The sequence below is a fragment of the Cuculus canorus genome, chromosome 12 (assembly GCF_017976375.1).
Source record: "Cuculus canorus isolate bCucCan1 chromosome 12, bCucCan1.pri, whole genome shotgun sequence".
NCBI classification, from domain to species: domain Eukaryota; kingdom Metazoa; phylum Chordata; class Aves; order Cuculiformes; family Cuculidae; genus Cuculus; species Cuculus canorus.
This window is the reverse complement of record NC_071412.1, coordinates 21,758,934-21,777,227: the sequence shown is the minus strand read 5'-3', so window position 1 is coordinate 21,777,227 and position 18,294 is coordinate 21,758,934. Positions and strand designations below refer to the sequence as shown.

The 18,294-nt window shown below is 40.1% G+C and overlaps 1 protein-coding gene across 3 annotated transcripts in view; it reads left to right on the top strand.

The window, feature by feature from the left end:
* CHRFAM7A (CHRNA7 (exons 5-10) and FAM7A (exons A-E) fusion) overlaps positions 1-15,249 on the top strand; it is a 41,137-nt gene extending 25,888 nt beyond the window's left edge. Inside the window, exons 1-7 of one of the 3 annotated variants that reach the window (XM_054077994.1) lie at positions 32-448; positions 4,179-4,258; positions 5,446-5,613; positions 6,003-6,197; positions 7,395-7,481; positions 8,144-8,253; positions 10,277-15,248. In XM_054077994.1, coding sequence (XP_053933969.1) covers positions 5,559-5,613; positions 6,003-6,197; positions 7,395-7,481; positions 8,144-8,253; positions 10,277-10,795 — 966 coding nt within the window. In that variant the 5' untranslated portion in view covers positions 32-448; positions 4,179-4,258; positions 5,446-5,558 and the 3' untranslated portion in view covers positions 10,796-15,248. Of the gene's footprint in view, positions 1-31; positions 449-491; positions 918-4,178; positions 4,259-5,445; positions 5,614-6,002; positions 6,198-7,394; positions 7,482-8,143; positions 8,254-10,276 lie in introns of those variants that run through there. The other 2 variants (XM_054077995.1, XM_054077993.1) reach the window with 2 other exon arrangements.
* Positions 15,250-18,294: the final 3,045 nt, after the last annotated feature.

Below are 18,294 nucleotides of genomic sequence, written 5' to 3'. Positions count from 1 at the left end.
ATGCAGTTCCAGGAACTGGAAAGACCTGGCACCTGCTCGGTGTGTGCTGCGCTGCCTCTTCTGTGGTAGCCAGGGTACAGTTATTTTTTTTTTGCCTGTGTAGATGATGGGAACCTTTTGTCTTCCTGATGGCTCTTTTCCTCCTTTTCTCTGCCAAATGTCTACTAAGAAGACAACCGTGCTGTGTTCATCAACCCGATTCCCCTTCCCCACTTCAGGAGGTGCTTTTGTTGCAACAAGGCCTAGAGAGCAGCCATAGCCAGCCGCAGTTCTGCTCCAGTTTGCGAGCTGATGAGCACCTTGATGATCAATGTCACTGTCCCAGGTGTTGTTGAATTGTAGTGACGGGAGAACAGCCCATCAGTGACAGCCTTTGTCAGCCACTTAGTACTTGTCCCTCGGCCCACGGTCCTGCTTTGCTCACAGCAGCTGCAGCGCTCGCTCAAAGGTACAATTAACACTACATGATCTGAGGGGATCTCCACTGGGGTTCCGCACGCTTACTAGAACTGCCTGTCAAGATTACTTTTTTTTTCTGGTTTAACTGTGGCAATTAGCGCTTCAGATGTCCATACAGCAGCCTAAGAAACCTTTCAAATGCTCTGTATGCAAAAAAGGAGCAGCATGCAACCTCGACAAATATTTTTGTGACATTAATCTTGCTTAATGTATTTTTCAATGCAGATTTGTTCTCTTGAGCATTAGTTCCTAGCTACCTTGATTCCGCAGATGACAGCATTCTTCATAAAGTCACACATTCTTTTCTCTACTTCTGTTGAATAGCCGTAAAACTGGTCCTCTACAACAGCAGTTTAGAGTTTCCAAAAGAATGAATTATGGCAGAATTCTTCCTCACATATATCCCATGCCTGAGAGAGACTTTCAGTGTGTCTGAAGATTTATGCTTCAATATTTAAGTATGTATATCCAAAATGAAAGGGTAATTTGTTTAGAAATTGGAAATATTAGTAATATTAATATGCTAACTGTAGCTGAAGTGCATTATAGAATGACAAACATTAGTTTTCAATTAACATAGGTTTTTGAATCTTGAGATTGTTAACTATGGCACGGCCATGAAGTAATTACTCTGCAGTGTTTCCATTCTGAATATTATTTAGTCCAAAATCTTATTCAGAGTTTACTCAAAGCAAAGCTATTTTAAACAAATTCGCATTCCTGTATGAAATTACATTGGGAATGTTATGATGTTCGCTTATGGTGACACGGTCTTTTGAGATGGATGCTTTTAATTTCTACACACCTCACTAGGGATGTGCATCTGCAGTTGCAAATAAATCACCGAACTGTAAATTCATTTTTCATTTTAATGAGTGCATGTTTTATAAAGCTGAGGTTCTCCAGATAGGTCCCGGTGGGATAATACCTGCTAGGTAGAGCTCTGTCATCTCAATATGCTGCAGTCAATATCTACTTTCAAGTGATTTTACCCTGAAGAAGAAATGTAGCAGAAATAGTTTTCTATCATTACATTTGAGCATAAAGTCTCAACAAGCAAAGGCTTAGCCTGGTGCATTCCCCAACTGAAGCACTGCATTTCAAAAACAATTAGAAGCACGGCACAGAAAACACATACGCTCCTCTTTTACAAAAAGGAATTTCATACTTGAGTACTGGTAACTTGATAAACATGTCTTATGAAAGGCAATTAAAGCAACGAAACGGCAGTGAAACCCAAGTCCTTTGATCATTTGCGTCCTTTGAAAATTTCATTGTCAGTTAGCAGAAAGAGCAGCCAGGTCTTAGAAGCAGCTCCTGGCGCCTACTGCCCTCTGCTCGAGGGGGAGACACTGGAACCTAGCCTAGGAGGCTAAGAAATTTATTTCTAGTCATTAATTTCCACTTCATGAATAGTCGGAGTGGCACGGATATTTTTACATCCTACATCTAAGTACCTGTTCGAGTTTCATCACGTAGCCCTTATTAATTACTTGTCTATGTCTAATAGAGAAACCTGTCGCAGGACTTCAAGCCTGGTTTTCTAAGGAAATGAGGTTTATGCCCGTGTGCCTGCACATGTGACTGTATGTGTTCGGGTCCGATCTTTCTTGCTGCCCTTTCCCCAATCCCCTCTGCCTCCATCTCTGCCAGACGCAGTGGTGCCAGCAGCAGCGATCTCGGCAGTAGCAGCCTCTTACAAATGGCCTGAGAACAGGCCGCCAGGACGAGCGGGGAGAACGTTCATGCTGCAGCGCGAACTCAGAGGATCCAGCCAGAGCTGTGAAGCTGAAGGAGAGCGGCCTGCATTAGTGCAGCTGCCGTAGAACTGATTTGCCTTTGCCCCTCAAAGTGCGAGAATCCATCCTTGCGCACACACAACATTTAGACTTTCCTGCTTCTCTTCAGAGTTGTAATTAAATATTTCCAAAATTTTTCAATATTGTGAGCCTTCTGCTTACCACACGAAAAAGAACAACTCCAGATGGGCGAGTAATTATTCGGATTTATTTTTTTCCCGTCTGCGTATTTCACAGACCAACCCAGATATTTTTTCAATGTAATTTCTTCAAATACAAAAGGGGAAAAAAAAATGCAAAGTAACTGACTAAAAACCTGATTGCTTTATTTTAAGCTTCTAAGATACAAGATTTCCATCAGAATAGAAGTCCTATTTTTTTAAACAGAATATTTCAGTATGGGTTTTGCTGCTGGGAAAAATGATAGTATTTAATAGATTTTCCTTTCCACTAGAATTGTATTTCACTTTCTCCCCATCTCAGATTCTTACTGTATTTTTCCAATGATGTTTTAGAAAGTGATTAGAAAATTATGAGATACTAAACCGCTAACAGGCAAAGAGACATCAGAGACCTGTCACGTTCAAGCCATCGTAGAGACAACAGTTTTTTAGATCAATGAAAGCAGAGATTGCAGCGAGCAGGCAGACCCTGAGGCTCATGAAACCTCCTGTCCTGCCCCAGGGGCGCCAGTACTGCGCTTGCCTCACGTACCAGTCTGTCCCCACCAGGTGACGGTTTGGAAACTACAAACAATACAACAAAGTATGCCAGCCTGTCTCTCATTTTGCTTATTCCCTAAACAAATGAAAGCCCAAGAAAAGAGCTTATGTTCATAATCAGGGCCAAGAGCCACTGGACGTGAACTCCACACAGCAGTTCCTGACATAATTTTGAGATGCAAAAATCACTGTATACCCCCTCAATATGGCCTGTGCAATTTAATCGAGACACCAATTTCAACAACTGATGATTTCCTGAATACCCAGGTCCTGAACTTTAAAGGGTATCTGGATCAGAATCTGTAATACCTTACCACAAAACCCTGCAGTAGTAAATAAGAAGGGTCAAGTAGGGCATGATAGTATGAGTATATATCCATCGCAGTACTAAGTAATCTAAACATCTCTCGGAGACATTTAAGGCTGCAAACTTACTATGCTTTTCCTAGGAAGATTTCATAATCTAAATATTTGAAAATAGGTTGTTTTCCATCTAGAAGTTCTTAAAATGTTAACACCTAGTGAATTTCCTGATCACAGTGTCAGTTGTAGTTGAGATACTCCTTGGCAATAGTCGCCAAGTCATAATTTGAAGTATTCTCCAAGGTAACATGACGACTCCTTTCTAGAGACTTGCAGAAATGGCACACACCAGGGCAGTCCTGGCCAGAGCCTCTTCGCTGACACCTCTAACGGTTTCTTTTCTTTTGCTGAACCCAGTTTGTGGTTTCTGAAGTAGACAATGAAGGCTGGAGCTGCATTAAACAGTCATCGTATGACAGAGAAATAACATTCATTCATGCAAAGGGATAGGATGAGACACCGGAGTACCCACTCCAGTATTCCCTCACTACCGTTAATGCAGACAGTGAAGAGATTTCCCTGTACAGTCGCTTGAGAAGTTCTTTCCAAGTGCTCCCTTTCCAAATGGAAATCAGTATAGCTAAGGCATTCTAGTGAGGCAGTGGGACAAGGTGAGCTGCGAGAATGAGGCGGGTCACCCTCCCGTACGGCTCGGTGAGCTACAACCCCGTGGTGCCAGGCCAGTAGTTACTCTGAGCCTACGGAGAGCTGGTGACAGGAGAAAAGCTGACAAGTTTTTTTGAGTAATAATCCTGTTACAAAGAACAGATTTGTCTCAGATATTCTTCAGCCAGTTAAAAAGCATATAACTCATTTTGTTTCTTCCCTATTCTAGTGCTGATGAAAGATTTGACGCTACATTTCACACTAATGTCTTGGTCAATTCGTCAGGACACTGCCAATATCTGCCACCAGGTAGGCTGTTTACACGTCATAAATTTTGGTAACTTAGACTACTTATGTATGGTGCGGTTTGAAATTTTACATCAATTCTCTGGTATTTTATTTCGCTGGCATCATCTGACAGATTTAAGCCTCGATGCATCATGAATTGCATGGCTAACACTTTTGCGTGAAAACCACTATACATTTTTATTGCAATTATGTAAGTTTGTCATAATGCACTATTTCAAAAGTGTGGAGGCATAAAAGAATGTAAAAAATAAAAGCCCTTAATATATGAAAATACTGTCTATTAAAGTCACGGTTGTGCCTCTTAATAAAAAAATATTTAAATAATTTAGCCATTTCTTTTATTAATACGCTAACTTTACAGTAAGATGCTTAGTAATGCCTTGGATGTATCTGCTCTTTGAAATGATTCACTGGATGCTTCGTCAAACCAGTTTTTATTCTGAAGGGAAAGTAATCTGTGTTTGGTATTTATTTGATATCAGAAATCTATCACGGACACTGGATGTGTAGCAGCGGAGCACTGGTTCTGTTCCCAAACTCAATTAGCATAATTATTAGAATTAACTCCTCCTAGAATCTAAGTTTTAGAAACCACAGCAGCAGAGCCAAGTGCCTTCCAGACAAATTAGGTTTTCCATCTTAAGATCCCCTGAGGATTTCAGAGGTTTGCCTGTTGTGCTTTTAATTTAAGATGTTCCATTTGGTGGGGGTTTTTCAATTCAATTTTGAAACCGGCTAAATGACAGGGCCTGGCTCAACGAGTGAAAAATAAGAAGCTAGCTTTCCTGAATAAATGAAGGTCATGTAAATCTAACAAGGCAGCAATCAATCCTTCAGCATTTCTTATTTTATTCAGCAAAAGAAATAGGAGAAACATATTCTGCTTCATTTTGTTCTGAAGCACAGTATGCAGAAATCTGAGCTCTTCTCTAAATATTCTCCCACTCTGTGCCAAAATGGAAATGTAGTTCAAAAAATAGTTCCTAACAGCAGTGCATTAATGGTGCAGTCCCTTCCCTTTCCTATGACTGACTTGTGCCATTTACCCATCAAGGCACAACCGAGATTAAATATGCTTTACAAGTGAGAGAGGGCGCAGTGTAGAACAAGGTCAGGTTACAAAACGTAGATGAAATTATGTGGAAAATGCATTTAAATTAAGTGTTCTTGTTTAAAATCCAATCTAGGCATATTTAAAAGCTCATGCTACATAGATGTGCGCTGGTTTCCATTTGATGTTCAGAAATGTAACCTGAAGTTTGGATCCTGGACTTACGGAGGCTGGTCCTTGGACTTACAAATGCAAGAAGCAGATATATCTGGCTATATTTCAAATGGGGAGTGGGATTTAGTAGGTAAGTCTGGATTTCTTATTTACACTATGAACTTGCATCGTCATCTCCACTGCTGAAATGGATGGAATAATGATTGGGAAATGAAGGCAGAAATTAAATTAATAAGTGACCTAGCTAGTGGTATTTGAAACTCAGAGAGCAGATGTAAGAAAGAAATCAACATTAAAAAGTAAATAACAAAATTGCTGCTTGAACTTGAATACATTAAGTATCTTTGATCTGACTTTCCTTTGTCTGACAAAAATTACTTGAGAATTAAGTTTAAAGAAGTAGCTTTACCTATAGTAAAACTTAGAAAGCTACATATATCCTTTTTTCAAACAATCACTACATAATATGCAGTTTATCCACATTAATTTCTTGTTTTCCGTATTTCCCCCCCTACACAGGAGTTCCCGGGAAAAGAACAGAGAGTTTTTATGAATGTTGTAAAGAACCCTACCCAGATGTAACATTCACAGTAACTATGAGACGTCGGACTCTCTATTACGGACTCAATCTTCTTATTCCTTGTGTACTGATCTCGGCACTTGCTTTGTTAGTTTTTCTGCTTCCAGCAGACTCGGGAGAAAAGATCTCACTAGGTAAATTCTTAACAGGGTATTGTAAGTATGACCAGACCAAAAGAAGCTGTCCTTTTTAAAGTTTTTTAAACAATCTTAGTAGGCAAGGATAATGGCTTGGGAGCCCTGGTCTGGCCTGTGCGCTGGTTTTGTTGTTTGATGCTGGAGCTGTGGGATGTTTCACCCCTGCTCTCAGCTTAGGGTACGCTAAAGCTGTGAAACCGAGACGATCCAGGAGCGTGACAATTCCTGGCTAACTTCCTTAAGGAGCAGGGTTTCAGCGAATTATATTATGAGCCTGAGGTGTCTTCTCAAAAAGATTTAGTCTAACTACTACTATTCTAAATTTTATAGCAAATTTTGACTGAAGTATTGCTTTGTGAAACACATCTGATGACTCTGAGTAGCTGATCCTTAAGATGGAGGTTAAACATATAATGAAACTTTTTGCCCCATACAAAACTGCAAACATGCTGGCTTCTGCTAAGTGAACACAGGAACAGAGTTGACATTTCTCTAGAACATGGTTTAACTGAATAGTAGCCTCCCCAATCAAGAAGTCCCTCTTCATATTTTAAGATGAATTCTTTGTTCTGAAATACTTTTCCACCTGACAATGACTCCTTATTTTTTAAGATTAGTCCTGAGAGAAGAACTAAGCCTAGTTCCAGAAAGATGGGAACTTCTCACTGAGCAACAGAAGTCAAACTCCAAAAACCAACGGTCAGGACTGCACAGCCATAGCCACGTGCAGAATCCAACAGCTAATATCAAGATGTCAAAATCTGTCCAACTATCCAAGGCAGCAAACCTGTTTTTAAGGAATGTTATGCCTTACACCACCTGTAGCTTCCACACCAATTAATCAAACGTCATATGCTCAGATACTCAAAATCGCACCATGTTTCTAAAGCAAACAAGCAGCGAGGATTACTTTGATTTACCTCAGTTAATTAGCAAATAGCGATAAAAGCTGACCAGTTAGAAGGCTCTAAAAATATACACATCTGTGCAAGCACTGGCACTACGTTGGCAGCACTGCTGCCATGAACTTGAGGCAGTACAAGAAAGGGCAGAAGCACCACTAATGTGCTGGTGTGAGGGTAATAGTGGGAACGCATCTCGCAAAGAATTCTCCTTCAGATTAATTTTCTGCTTCGTTCTGCCTTGTAATTACAAGCTACTGATGTAATTTCATACTTCATGTTTATCTTCCAGGTATAACAGTATTATTGTCTCTCACTGTCTTCATGTTACTTGTGGCGGAAATTATGCCAGCAACATCTGATTCCGTGCCCTTAATCGGTAAGCTAATTACAGCTTTTACCCACTTTTATTTTTAGTCAAATGAAGTGCAGTAACTTTGCGTGAAGGCCAGCAGGAAAGCCAGGTGCCACCTACACAATGGCCAACTGCAACTGAATTGGAAAAATCTTGCCAGTTGATGAGAGATTCAGCTGGGTGGATCCCCTGTACAACTTCCATGCTCTCTGCTCTGAACAGAACAGAGAACCTGTGTGTTTTTGGGGAAAGCAGAAGGAAGAGTTTTCCATGGAAGCTGTTGCAAATTCGACACAGTTGGCCAGAAATTAGGAATACAGAGCTAAACACAATTAAATCTTCCCATTGTAATCACTCAAATAAAAAGAGAAACTTTTCAAAAATAAGTACTTGCCAGCCTGCACAACAGCGGTGAGAGAATTAAGGACAATTTTTTTTTCAAGGTTGCTTAGAAAAGGCAGGTGCTGAGTTCCACAAGGACGATTACTGAAGGCTGTCTGTCCTCTCAAAACAATGGCAGCTCTCTGCTTCTGAGAAATCGTTCACAAGTACCTAAAGTAGTGTATGTATCACTGCATCAGAAAACAGGACTTAACACCACGTGCATGTATATAAACACCCCTTAGAAGAGCTACAAAGCATTAACAGCCAGAGTATATTGCTGTAATTATCTCTTTACTTTGCAGCTCAATATTTTGCCAGCACTATGATTATTGTTGGTCTTTCTGTTGTTGTCACTGTTATTGTTCTGCAATACCATCATCACGATCCAGACGGGGGGAAAATGCCTAAATGGGTAAGGTTTGATTTTCATTTGTTTTCCATTGCATGAACGTCCACATCAGGGATGTGACAGAAGTAAACACGGGTCACTAGCCACTCTTACTGCTAAAAACATGCAAGTCCTTCCTAAATATTTTATTTTGAGAAGCAGTTTCACCAGGAATGAGATGTCCAGATACCTTTTGTGTGGTTGGTTTCTTAGAGAGCAAGAGAGAGAGCAAATACACCGTGACTTGCTTCTATACCCAGAACGTTCTCCACAACAGCTACCAGCACTTTAGGATTTGACTAATGCCTAAATATACAAATGAAGGTTATTTTCAAGTAAGCTGCAGATGTCAGAAATGCAGTAGGTAGCAGGAAAGAGTACAGTGCCAGTGGAGATTATAAATGCATGGGATGTACTAGCCTCAAGGTGCAGCTGTGGAGCTGCTGCACATTTAGCTGCTGTGCACACAGAAACATCAATGCCTAAAAAGCACTTGCTAAAGATGACTGTTAAAGTGGAAGCAAAACTTGCTCTGAAAATCCTCATCTTTACATCCCCCGTCAAGAACAGCCGTAGAATACAAACAAAAATTAATGCCTTTTTTCCAAGCACGTAAGACTTCTGTTATAATGTACTGCTGTGAGCGGTTGTTTTCATAGAGAGCATTACGCTGATCTTGGATTACCAGACACTGATGAGGATCACCAGTGAAATGTCCTCGGAGCCTAGCTGCACCCAGGCAGCATCAGGCATTACTGAAGGTGGAAGGGCTTTTCTCTTTTTTTTCTCTCTAGAACAATGAGTTATTATTATCCTTATAGGCAAAAAGAATGTGCATACAGCAGTGCCCTGCGGCCACGAGATAATGAGCTATTCCCTGGCCTATTCCAGGGTAGTGACTTCAAAATAAACTTGAGTGAAGAGAAAAGATATATATCTTTAGATGGATGGTTGATGACTTAAAAGGGACAAATGTTTAGCGCTGAGACAAGTATCCTCAGAAAACAAGAGTACTTGAGATTGAGGAGTGAGCTTTAGTGCTGAGAAGCTGAAATCCATTAAACTTTATTTGGATACTGGTGGCTTTTGGATCAGGCCCTCAGGTAACAGGATATTATCCTTCTTCGTGAAGTTAAATAGCGTAAATGGAGTTAACGTGGCAAGATCTGTCTCTGGTTGGGATATTTGCCTGCATACACCATCTACTCCGATGGTAATCCACAGTCAGAATAAATGAAGCAAATCTAACATTAATTACAGTCTGATATTTGCATATTATATGAGACTATTTCATTAGTGCTCTGGAAAAGAAATACTGGAATGAGCTTTTAGGAGTCTGAAATATATTACAGAAGCGTGCACCTGAACTGGAACAGTCTTGGGCTTTCCTGCACTTTCCCTAAGGCTGGATTAAGGCAATGTGAAAAACAATAAAATTATACACACTGCTCAAATTTGCAAAGTGGTTTTTTTAAATCAAGGTAATTTTTCCATCTTTTCTCCATGCTGTATCCAGATCTATTTTCTACCATCTGTAATTAAATGTCATGTAAGCATGTGAGAACAGAGCCAAAACATCGTAAAGCCAGTCCAGCAGCCCCCTCCAAACATTAATGTCATACAAATTTAATATTAGAGAACAATTGTGAGTGAAATAATTGTAATTTATTGTCTAAAGTCGCGCTATTAAGACTATGAGAGAGTAACTCTTCTTCAGTAAGTGGGTTTTTTGTAAGTAATGGTTTCTAGTAAAGGTAGAAAAGGCTGCCAGATTGCTGTCCAAGGGGAAGGAAAAATCAGCACTACAGATTTCCCATAAGGGACGGGACGGGACTCCCAGTAGCGATATTCAACCTGAGGCAACCAACAGCACTGTGAGAATAAGAAAGCAGCCTCAGTGACTGGCAAATTAATCAGCTGGAAAAAAACTAGCAGTATTTTCTAGAACCCCTGTGCAGTCTAAGCAGATCACGCTGCAAAAATACAAATAGCACCCGAAGGCAGTGGCTGTGTGAAGAGATGCTTAGTCTCAGAAATTTTCTTTCAGACAAGAATCATCCTTCTGAACTGGTGTGCTTGGTTTCTGAGGATGAAAAGACCGGGGGAAGACAAAGTGCGTCCTGCCTGTCAACATAAGCAGCGGCGATGTAGCCTGACGAGTGTGGAGATGAACACTATGAGTGGACAGCAATCCAGTAACGGGAATATGCTCTACATTGGGTTTAGGGGGCTGGAAGGGGTTCACTGCACACCCACCACCGATTCAGGGGTGATCTGCGGGAGGATGACCTGCTCACCAACAGACGAAGAAAACCTGCTGCACAGCGGTCACCCCTCTGAAGGCGATCCAGATTTGGCCAAGATCTTGGAAGAGGTCAGGTACATTGCAAACCGATTCAGAGACCAGGATGAAGAAGCAGCCGTTTGTAACGAATGGAAGTTTGCAGCCTCTGTAGTGGATCGGCTCTGCTTGATGGCTTTTTCAGTCTTCACAATCATTTGTACAATTGGTATTTTAATGTCGGCACCAAACTTTGTAGAGGCCGTATCTAAAGATTTTGCTTAACTCCCAAAGTACGTTCTGAATCTCTGAAGTCTGATATGTAGCAAATAAGAGCGTGGTTTTTGTTTGATCACCTGTTTCTAATGAGTACCCTGGTTCTCACTGTCCGCTTTCTTTTGCCCCCTCTCTGGTCTCAAGTTCCTTTCGGAAGAGTGGCCCATTTCAGAAGGAAAGCCAAGGATTTCTTGCTGAGCTGCCTGCACGCAGCTCCTCTGCGCACTCTTTGGTGGGAGGTGCAGCGTGGCTGCCAGGCCCCTCAGAACAGCCGGGCATTGCACCGCCGTCTCTTACACATTTTTGAACTTAAAAAAAACAGGTAGGCAATGCCAGAGATGTCACTTCTTCAGACTTTGTTCTAAAAGTTAGAAGGTGGTCCATCTTAAATAGATGAATAAGTGATCGTAAACACTTATAGTTAGGAGAGTATTAAATCCAAATAGATGGAAGCTCAAACAGCGAAGAGAAAAGGGAGAAACAGGTTGCTTTTCAGTTACTGCTTCTTACTAAGTTGTGGTGCGTAGCTTTCCAGCTTACTCATAACCCGTCAGACCCTTAACTCCCTCCAGGCATTTCATATAAAGCATATGTGACTTTACACCATTCTGAATTTTATCTCAGACACCAGAAATTTAGAGATAATACTGCCCAAAACTTGTCCTTCTATATCTTTCTGGATTTGATCTAGAAGTTTGACCTAATTTTTGCAGTGTTTATTACCTCTTCCTTCTCCCCAGAAAGTAATTCTTTCAACTGATGACCCTTTTAATTATCAAAAAGAAAACAAAGGATTTATGATGTCTTTACTCTCACTGATTTTTTTTTTAAAAAAAAAAGTACACAAAAAAAAGTGTCTCTACTGTTAATCAGATTCCAGTGTGGGAAAAGTAATTCAATGTCTTAAGCATAAATGAAGAATCTAAGGAAAAAGAAGAATCTAAACCAAAAAGAAGCCATTAAATCCTGAGATCATGGTTTTAATTTAAAGACTAAATGTTTGATCTGTTGTATGCTTAGCCTTTTATAGATCTCCTTCTGTGGAGTCACCATAACATGCCTTTACCAGAAAAACGCATCTTTTCTGCTCAGTTTATCATCTGAAGAGTATTAATGAACACTAAAGATTTATTGTGTCTGATATAAGCTATGAACTGAATATATATTTATATATACACACTACATATACATCCAAGGAAAGGTTAAGACTTACAGATTCTCTTAAGGCTAGACAGACATTTGCAAAGGCAAAACTAATAGTTCATCATTTAATGTTATGTCTGATTTTGAAATTCTCCTGTCAGAATACGCTTAGCATTCACATAACCGATGTCTTAATGAAAGACGCTGAGGTAAGAATTCCTGGAACCTGGAACTCTGTGTGCACAAATCAGCCAAGAATCAGCCTCTCGCTGGCACACCAGTATTCCTGATCAGTGATCACTGCTAAAAGATGTGAAGGAAGATCGCTTTAGCACTGACTGCTTGCTTTATGCTGCAGAATCCCAACTTTCTGGCTGAGGTTTTCAGAGACACAAATGGAGGCCTTTTGTTGTGCTGTGTTTTTACTGTGAAATAAACTCAAGGCCTCAGTTTCTTTCTTAAATAGGATTAAAATAAAGCGACTGAAATGCTTATTCTGCCTACGTAACAATTTCCTTTTCAGAGTCTGTAATTTCATGTAAACCATGCCCAAAGTCACCCTGGGTATGGTCCATCACCCGAGTGAACACCTTGCTCAAGCACTTTCATTCCAGAGAAAAGGGCAGGATGAGTGAAAGGAGGGCAGGATATTTCTCACAGTTTTTGAGTTGTGTCTTCCCGAGTGTTCATTCAGAATCTCACTGTGTGGACATGAGCAAAGGATTTAAATCCTTCTTGAAAGTTAATCTTGAAACTGTGTCTCAGAGTTACCTGTGAAGAAGTTGCATTTTCAGGAACAATTACTAATAATCAGCCACGCAATAATTCCTGCAAATAGTTTCTAGTTTGTAGATTGCATATGAATAGGAAACTAGGAGTCCAAAATCTGAAATGTGAGTTTTGCTCATTTGTGAATAATTACACACATCACATGGCATGTGCTGCTCTTCTGAGTAATGTTTCTAGACTAGGCTTCCTGATGAGAATGTTGATTTGCATTGGTATTTTTACCTTTGGCAAGTATCCCTAAGTAGTTAGGTAGAGTGTTCCATTTAATCTTTGTAAAGTTCTGGGTTTTCTCTTGGAGAAGAATTTTTCAAGAAGACGTGGTGACCTTTTGGGACTACCTTGTACAACGGGACACAACTATTGCATTCATACTACGCGGTGCATGTAACATGGGAAGCATGAGAGTACCCCCTCTTTCCACCAGAATCTACTTACAGTATTTGTAGAAATCATCTTGCTAAATACAGGAGTTCTTTACAGAAGGATGGACGGAGCAATTTACAATTTGACTGTAAACTTCGTTATCATTGACAGATGTCTATGCTTAAAAAACTGGAGACTGGTATTTGGCCTTGAGTGAAACCCTGCCGCAGCGTGCCACTGAGCTTGTAATCCTGTCAGCAAATACCAGGTGTTACACAAAGTAGCTATAAGACACCAGCATCATGCCTACACTACTGCCTTTATCCTTGGCAGGATTAACAAAAATGCACCGAGGGAACAAGCGTATCCTAATTTTCCTGCTGTGAACACAACCTGTAAATGCTAGTAATAAGATTATTATAAATTTTAAATACAACAGTGACAACCTCTCAGTTATGTTATTTTGCATCTATGAGTTAAAATTTCCTATGACTAAGCTGAGCAAAATTAGTCTGTTTCTTGTTAAATTGTGTGTGTACAATACATTTGTGTATGTGTTAAAGAATATTTTGATTTAAATGCTGGGAAAAATATTTATTTACAATCCCGGGCATAGAGGCAGAAATGAAATACTGTGTGCAGTATGTATATACAATATTAAAGACTACATGGTGATGGTGAGGATCTGCTACAGTGTTAAGAGTCCAGAGGGAGGATAATCGAGTGGTTCACGAGAACTAAGCTATGACTCGTCTGACAAACTCAAATGCTAACTCCAGAGCTCAGCTGTCATGTACAATACTATGCGTGAGCAATGTATACTACTTTTTCTGGTTTTATATTGAATTATATTGAATATTTGAAAGACTTTTTAATATTTGAAAGATTTTATTTAAGTGTCAATGCCAAAAAAAGTACCAAACATCAAACTGTAAAAAGTTAATTTTAAACACAGATAAATTATTTAAACGGTAATATTTAAAATATTAAATTATTTTATATAGGAATTGATAATACTACACAAGATTTTTTTTTTTAAACGTTTCTTTAAATTCTCTTTAGCTGCAGGATGTGATCTCAGTTCACCTGGGACAATTCAACTTTTCACCTTCTTTAACAAGAAAAGAAGGTAAACCAAAGTCCCTGATTTTCCTTCCTTTTGTTAGACTATTTTTTACATTAAGAAACACTGCATAAGGGGCATTAAAAAGAGATGCTACATCTGTCAGGTACTGACTGTCATATAAGCAATTCAATACCTTTTCGGTCCAGTACAAATAAAAGATTTAGATCAAGAGACTTTTGACTCATTCTCATTTTGCTGAGATGGAAATAAACTCGAGCAGCAGAAAACATGAACTGCCATAAAAAAGAAAAACGTCTTTGGATCTATCAATCGGGAAGGACAAAGCTCATTGATAATTAAAAATGCATCCATATCCTCCTAGCAAACCAGTCCTATACCAAACACCTATTCTTACAGAAATGATCAGAGGTAACCAAGTAGAACGGATACCAGGGAAGTTTTGAACTGCCCTCAATGCCAGTATTAATTTAACTTCTTGAAGTTTATACAGAAGAGAGAAATGAGAGAAAAAAAATTCCATACCAGCTGAATAAACTGTTACTTTTGCCAGCAGCAAATTTTGGGTTTTGCCTACTGGTGACAAAATATCTACTCAGCAGAAAAGCCCCCGGATGGGGGAAAAAAACCCATGTCAGCATGCTTTTTTTTGCAGAGAGATGAAGTGTGGTCAGACAGGTTTAGCACTGCACACATCAGGCAGTTTCTCAGCACTGTGTATCAACCTATAATCACACACACTGCCTCTTGGAAGCATTTGGGACCCCGGATTACAATGGGGCTGCTGTCTGCTCCCAATCTCAGGCATCTGGGTGGTTAATATGGAGATCGAAAGCTGCAGTGGTTTAGGATTTTATACACGTGCAGATCCAATGTCATTGCCCTGTGGGTGGCAACGTCGATCAGAGCACTAGGTCCTGGGACTATAGACTATAATGGTATCAACCATCCAGTTTGAATCCTATAAGAACAATCAGAATAAATTTCCTCTCCAACAAAACTGATTTGTTAGCCTAATCCCATGATAATAAAATATCATTTAATCTGCGAACAGAATCTGCACATTACAGCAAATCTAACCTGGTAATCAAATAGGACCTTAACTGCACTACAACCACAAATGAATTCCTTATTATCTTTTTTCGCATTGTTTCTGCTGCTTAAAATAAACAATGAGAGAATAAATGACAATCTCTCACACTCCAACCACCACATTCAAAACTGTAATTTATTAAAAGAACATGAAAATATTCAAGTCTGAAACTCGGCATCAGTGTCTTATCTATACCCTCACTGTAAAGATCTCACTGGGTTTTCAGAGCTGCAGTGACTTGTCCCTGTAATAAAGCTACACAGAAACAGCAGTTTATACTCCAAAATAATTTGAACTATCTGCAAAACCCAACAAAAATTAACATGACATGAGCTAATGCTGCTTTGGAATATGTGTACATAAGAATAACATCCATAGAGGTTTTCCTGTTAGCTAAACAATTCAGGATATAACAGTGCCTCAATCCCTGTAAAAGGCAAAGAAATCCTTCTAACTGAGTCTGGAAGTCTGGGATAAGGATCATATTCAGTCCAACACACCTCACTTATCATTTATGTATTAGTGTGGTTTTGGTAGGCATACAAATGAATTAAGAATAAGCCAAATATTAAATATTTACACTAAACCGGCTTTAGGCTTAGAAACCAAAAATCTGCATCCCAGGGCAAGATGTATGCACAACATCCCTCAGATAATATTAACTTACCCCTCTGCACACCAGGGTCACGTACAGCTGTGAAACACCTCCATCATAACTTTGCTACTATACAAGAATTCCCATTTCAGACTGCTTTTGTTGATGCAGCACACTGATTGCTGGCCAAGTCAAACCTAATTAGCACTATTTTGATCAGAAGAAATGTTACAGGATGTATGTTCAGGAAGAGTAAGTTTTAACCTTTGACTCAAGACAGACTGTAGTCACAAAATTTGACATTATCGTGCCAAGCTGCATACTAGAAAGATGATGCTCCCCTCGGATGTTCTTGCCAACACTGCAGTGCCTGTGCGCTGTCACAGGGGAGGCAGCCTGCAAATACGGCAGCAGCACTGATCGCACGGCCAAACAGGCTTGCCAGTTCCACTGCATGGCATGAAAAGTGAGTTAAGTTCTCCTGTTTCTTCCACTTCGCTACATAGTGGGTACAATCACAGTAAAATCACAGAATTGTTTGGATTGGATAAGACCTTCAAGATCATCACGTGCAACTGCAAACCTAACAATGCCAAGCCTACCACTAAATCGTGGCCCTAAGCACCACATCTACACGTCTTTTAAATACCTCCAGGGATGGTAGAGAATATGGCGTCTACCTGGCTAGTACTTAGCTCAGCTTGCAAGATGAGCCTTTCTTTTGACGAGGTAATAATATAAGAGATTTGGAAGTAAGGGGCTGCGATATGTAGCCCACGTTGTCTTTTCTTCAGTCTCTTAGAAATTGGCTTAAACTGGATTAAGCTGAAGGGTTAATGATAGGCACAGTGGTTGTCATTCTTCCTTCACTTAACCAGTTTTAAAACCTACTGAAGTTAAACTGCTGCATCTTTCTCTGCAGTGGAGGTTAACATTCATTATCCTGTCTGCAGTCAGCAAAGATCTGTTGTAACATTGCTTGCTGGTACTTCACACATCACCCTTGCTGTATACAATTGAAACTACCTTGCAGTGAAGAGACTAGAAACAAGGACAAGCTGCCCAAGCGTCCCATCTTTTAAAACAGGCTGCAAAAGGTAAAAAGGATGTATGAAAGACTGGCCAAGAATGAGGGGAACAGGCTTGGCGTGTCATCAGAGACCTGTGTCAGTACCAGGCTTTGGACGCCAAAGCCCCAACAGCCACAGGAGAATTTCTCTGCCCACCGGCAGCCACACGATGCTCTGGGCTGTTTGTGTGAAATGGGGGCTGATAGAGGCCCCCTCTAACTGGGGACAGACCAGTTGCAGATGGCCATGCTGCAGTCTGGGTCCACAGCATACATGTGCAGAGCCCTGTTTGTGACAACTGACCTGAACTGCACTTCATTTTATGACATACATGTGCAAAGGTCTAGCGCTGGTCAGAGCTTAAAGCCCTCTTGTCCCTTTTATCTAACTTGCAGAACATCTCGTCACCCTCCCCCTATGTCTACATGCAGATATACAGTCTGCTGCTTCAGAGAGAAGGAGTTGGAACAAAACATACTCAAAGATGTAAATAACCACTTGCAAAACATTCTGAAAAAAGCAATCAGAGAAAATGTATATGTTAGCTCAAAGCCAGGATGGTTTCCGTAGCTAGAAATATACTGGACTTCATGGCCTTCCACTGGTTTTTCAGTTGCAGTAGTAGAATAGGGCTTCTAATATGCCAGCTGATAAACGGGATGAGGGTAACAACCTTCTTGCTGAAATTTTGAATCCATCTGTGTGGATTGAATGGGCTATAAGTGAAAACTCCCACAGCCAGCACAGCTTTTTGCCCTAGCGCACTATAACTTGTCTTCTCAGAAAGCTCACTGTTCATTCGCAATCATTTAATGGATTGTTCCGCGCGCCCATTGGAGGCCGACCCGTAACAAATGGAACTGCAGAGATCTAAAGCATCTAACTTCCATGCTGAAAGACTGGATTCATGCCCACAAAATACAGTAATAAAAGCCCATTTATTTTTTCATGAACTTACCCTAGTGCACTGGAAAATGTCCTATCTACTTGCAGCAATATAAAACCTGCACAGTGCGAATTCCAAGGTTTGCATCTCCAGACACTGGCTTTATCATATTTTAATAGTAACCCTACCACGGTGTAAATGACAGGGGATTTATCCCAATATTATGTACAAAACACACTTTTATTTTGCAGCTTCTGCAAATTCAGACTCTTCTGACTCTTACTCCAAAGGCCCCAAGAACACTGGGATCATGTCTTTGCACAGCAGGCAGATTTACAACAGCAACAGAAAGATGTTTTCTTAGAGCTAAACAAAGTCAGAACTTTCTGCATAAGGCCAGAGCACTTTCTGAACTGCAATAATTATCACCTTATGTATATACACCTACTTTAGACCATCTGAGTTCAAAAATAACTTAATTTATT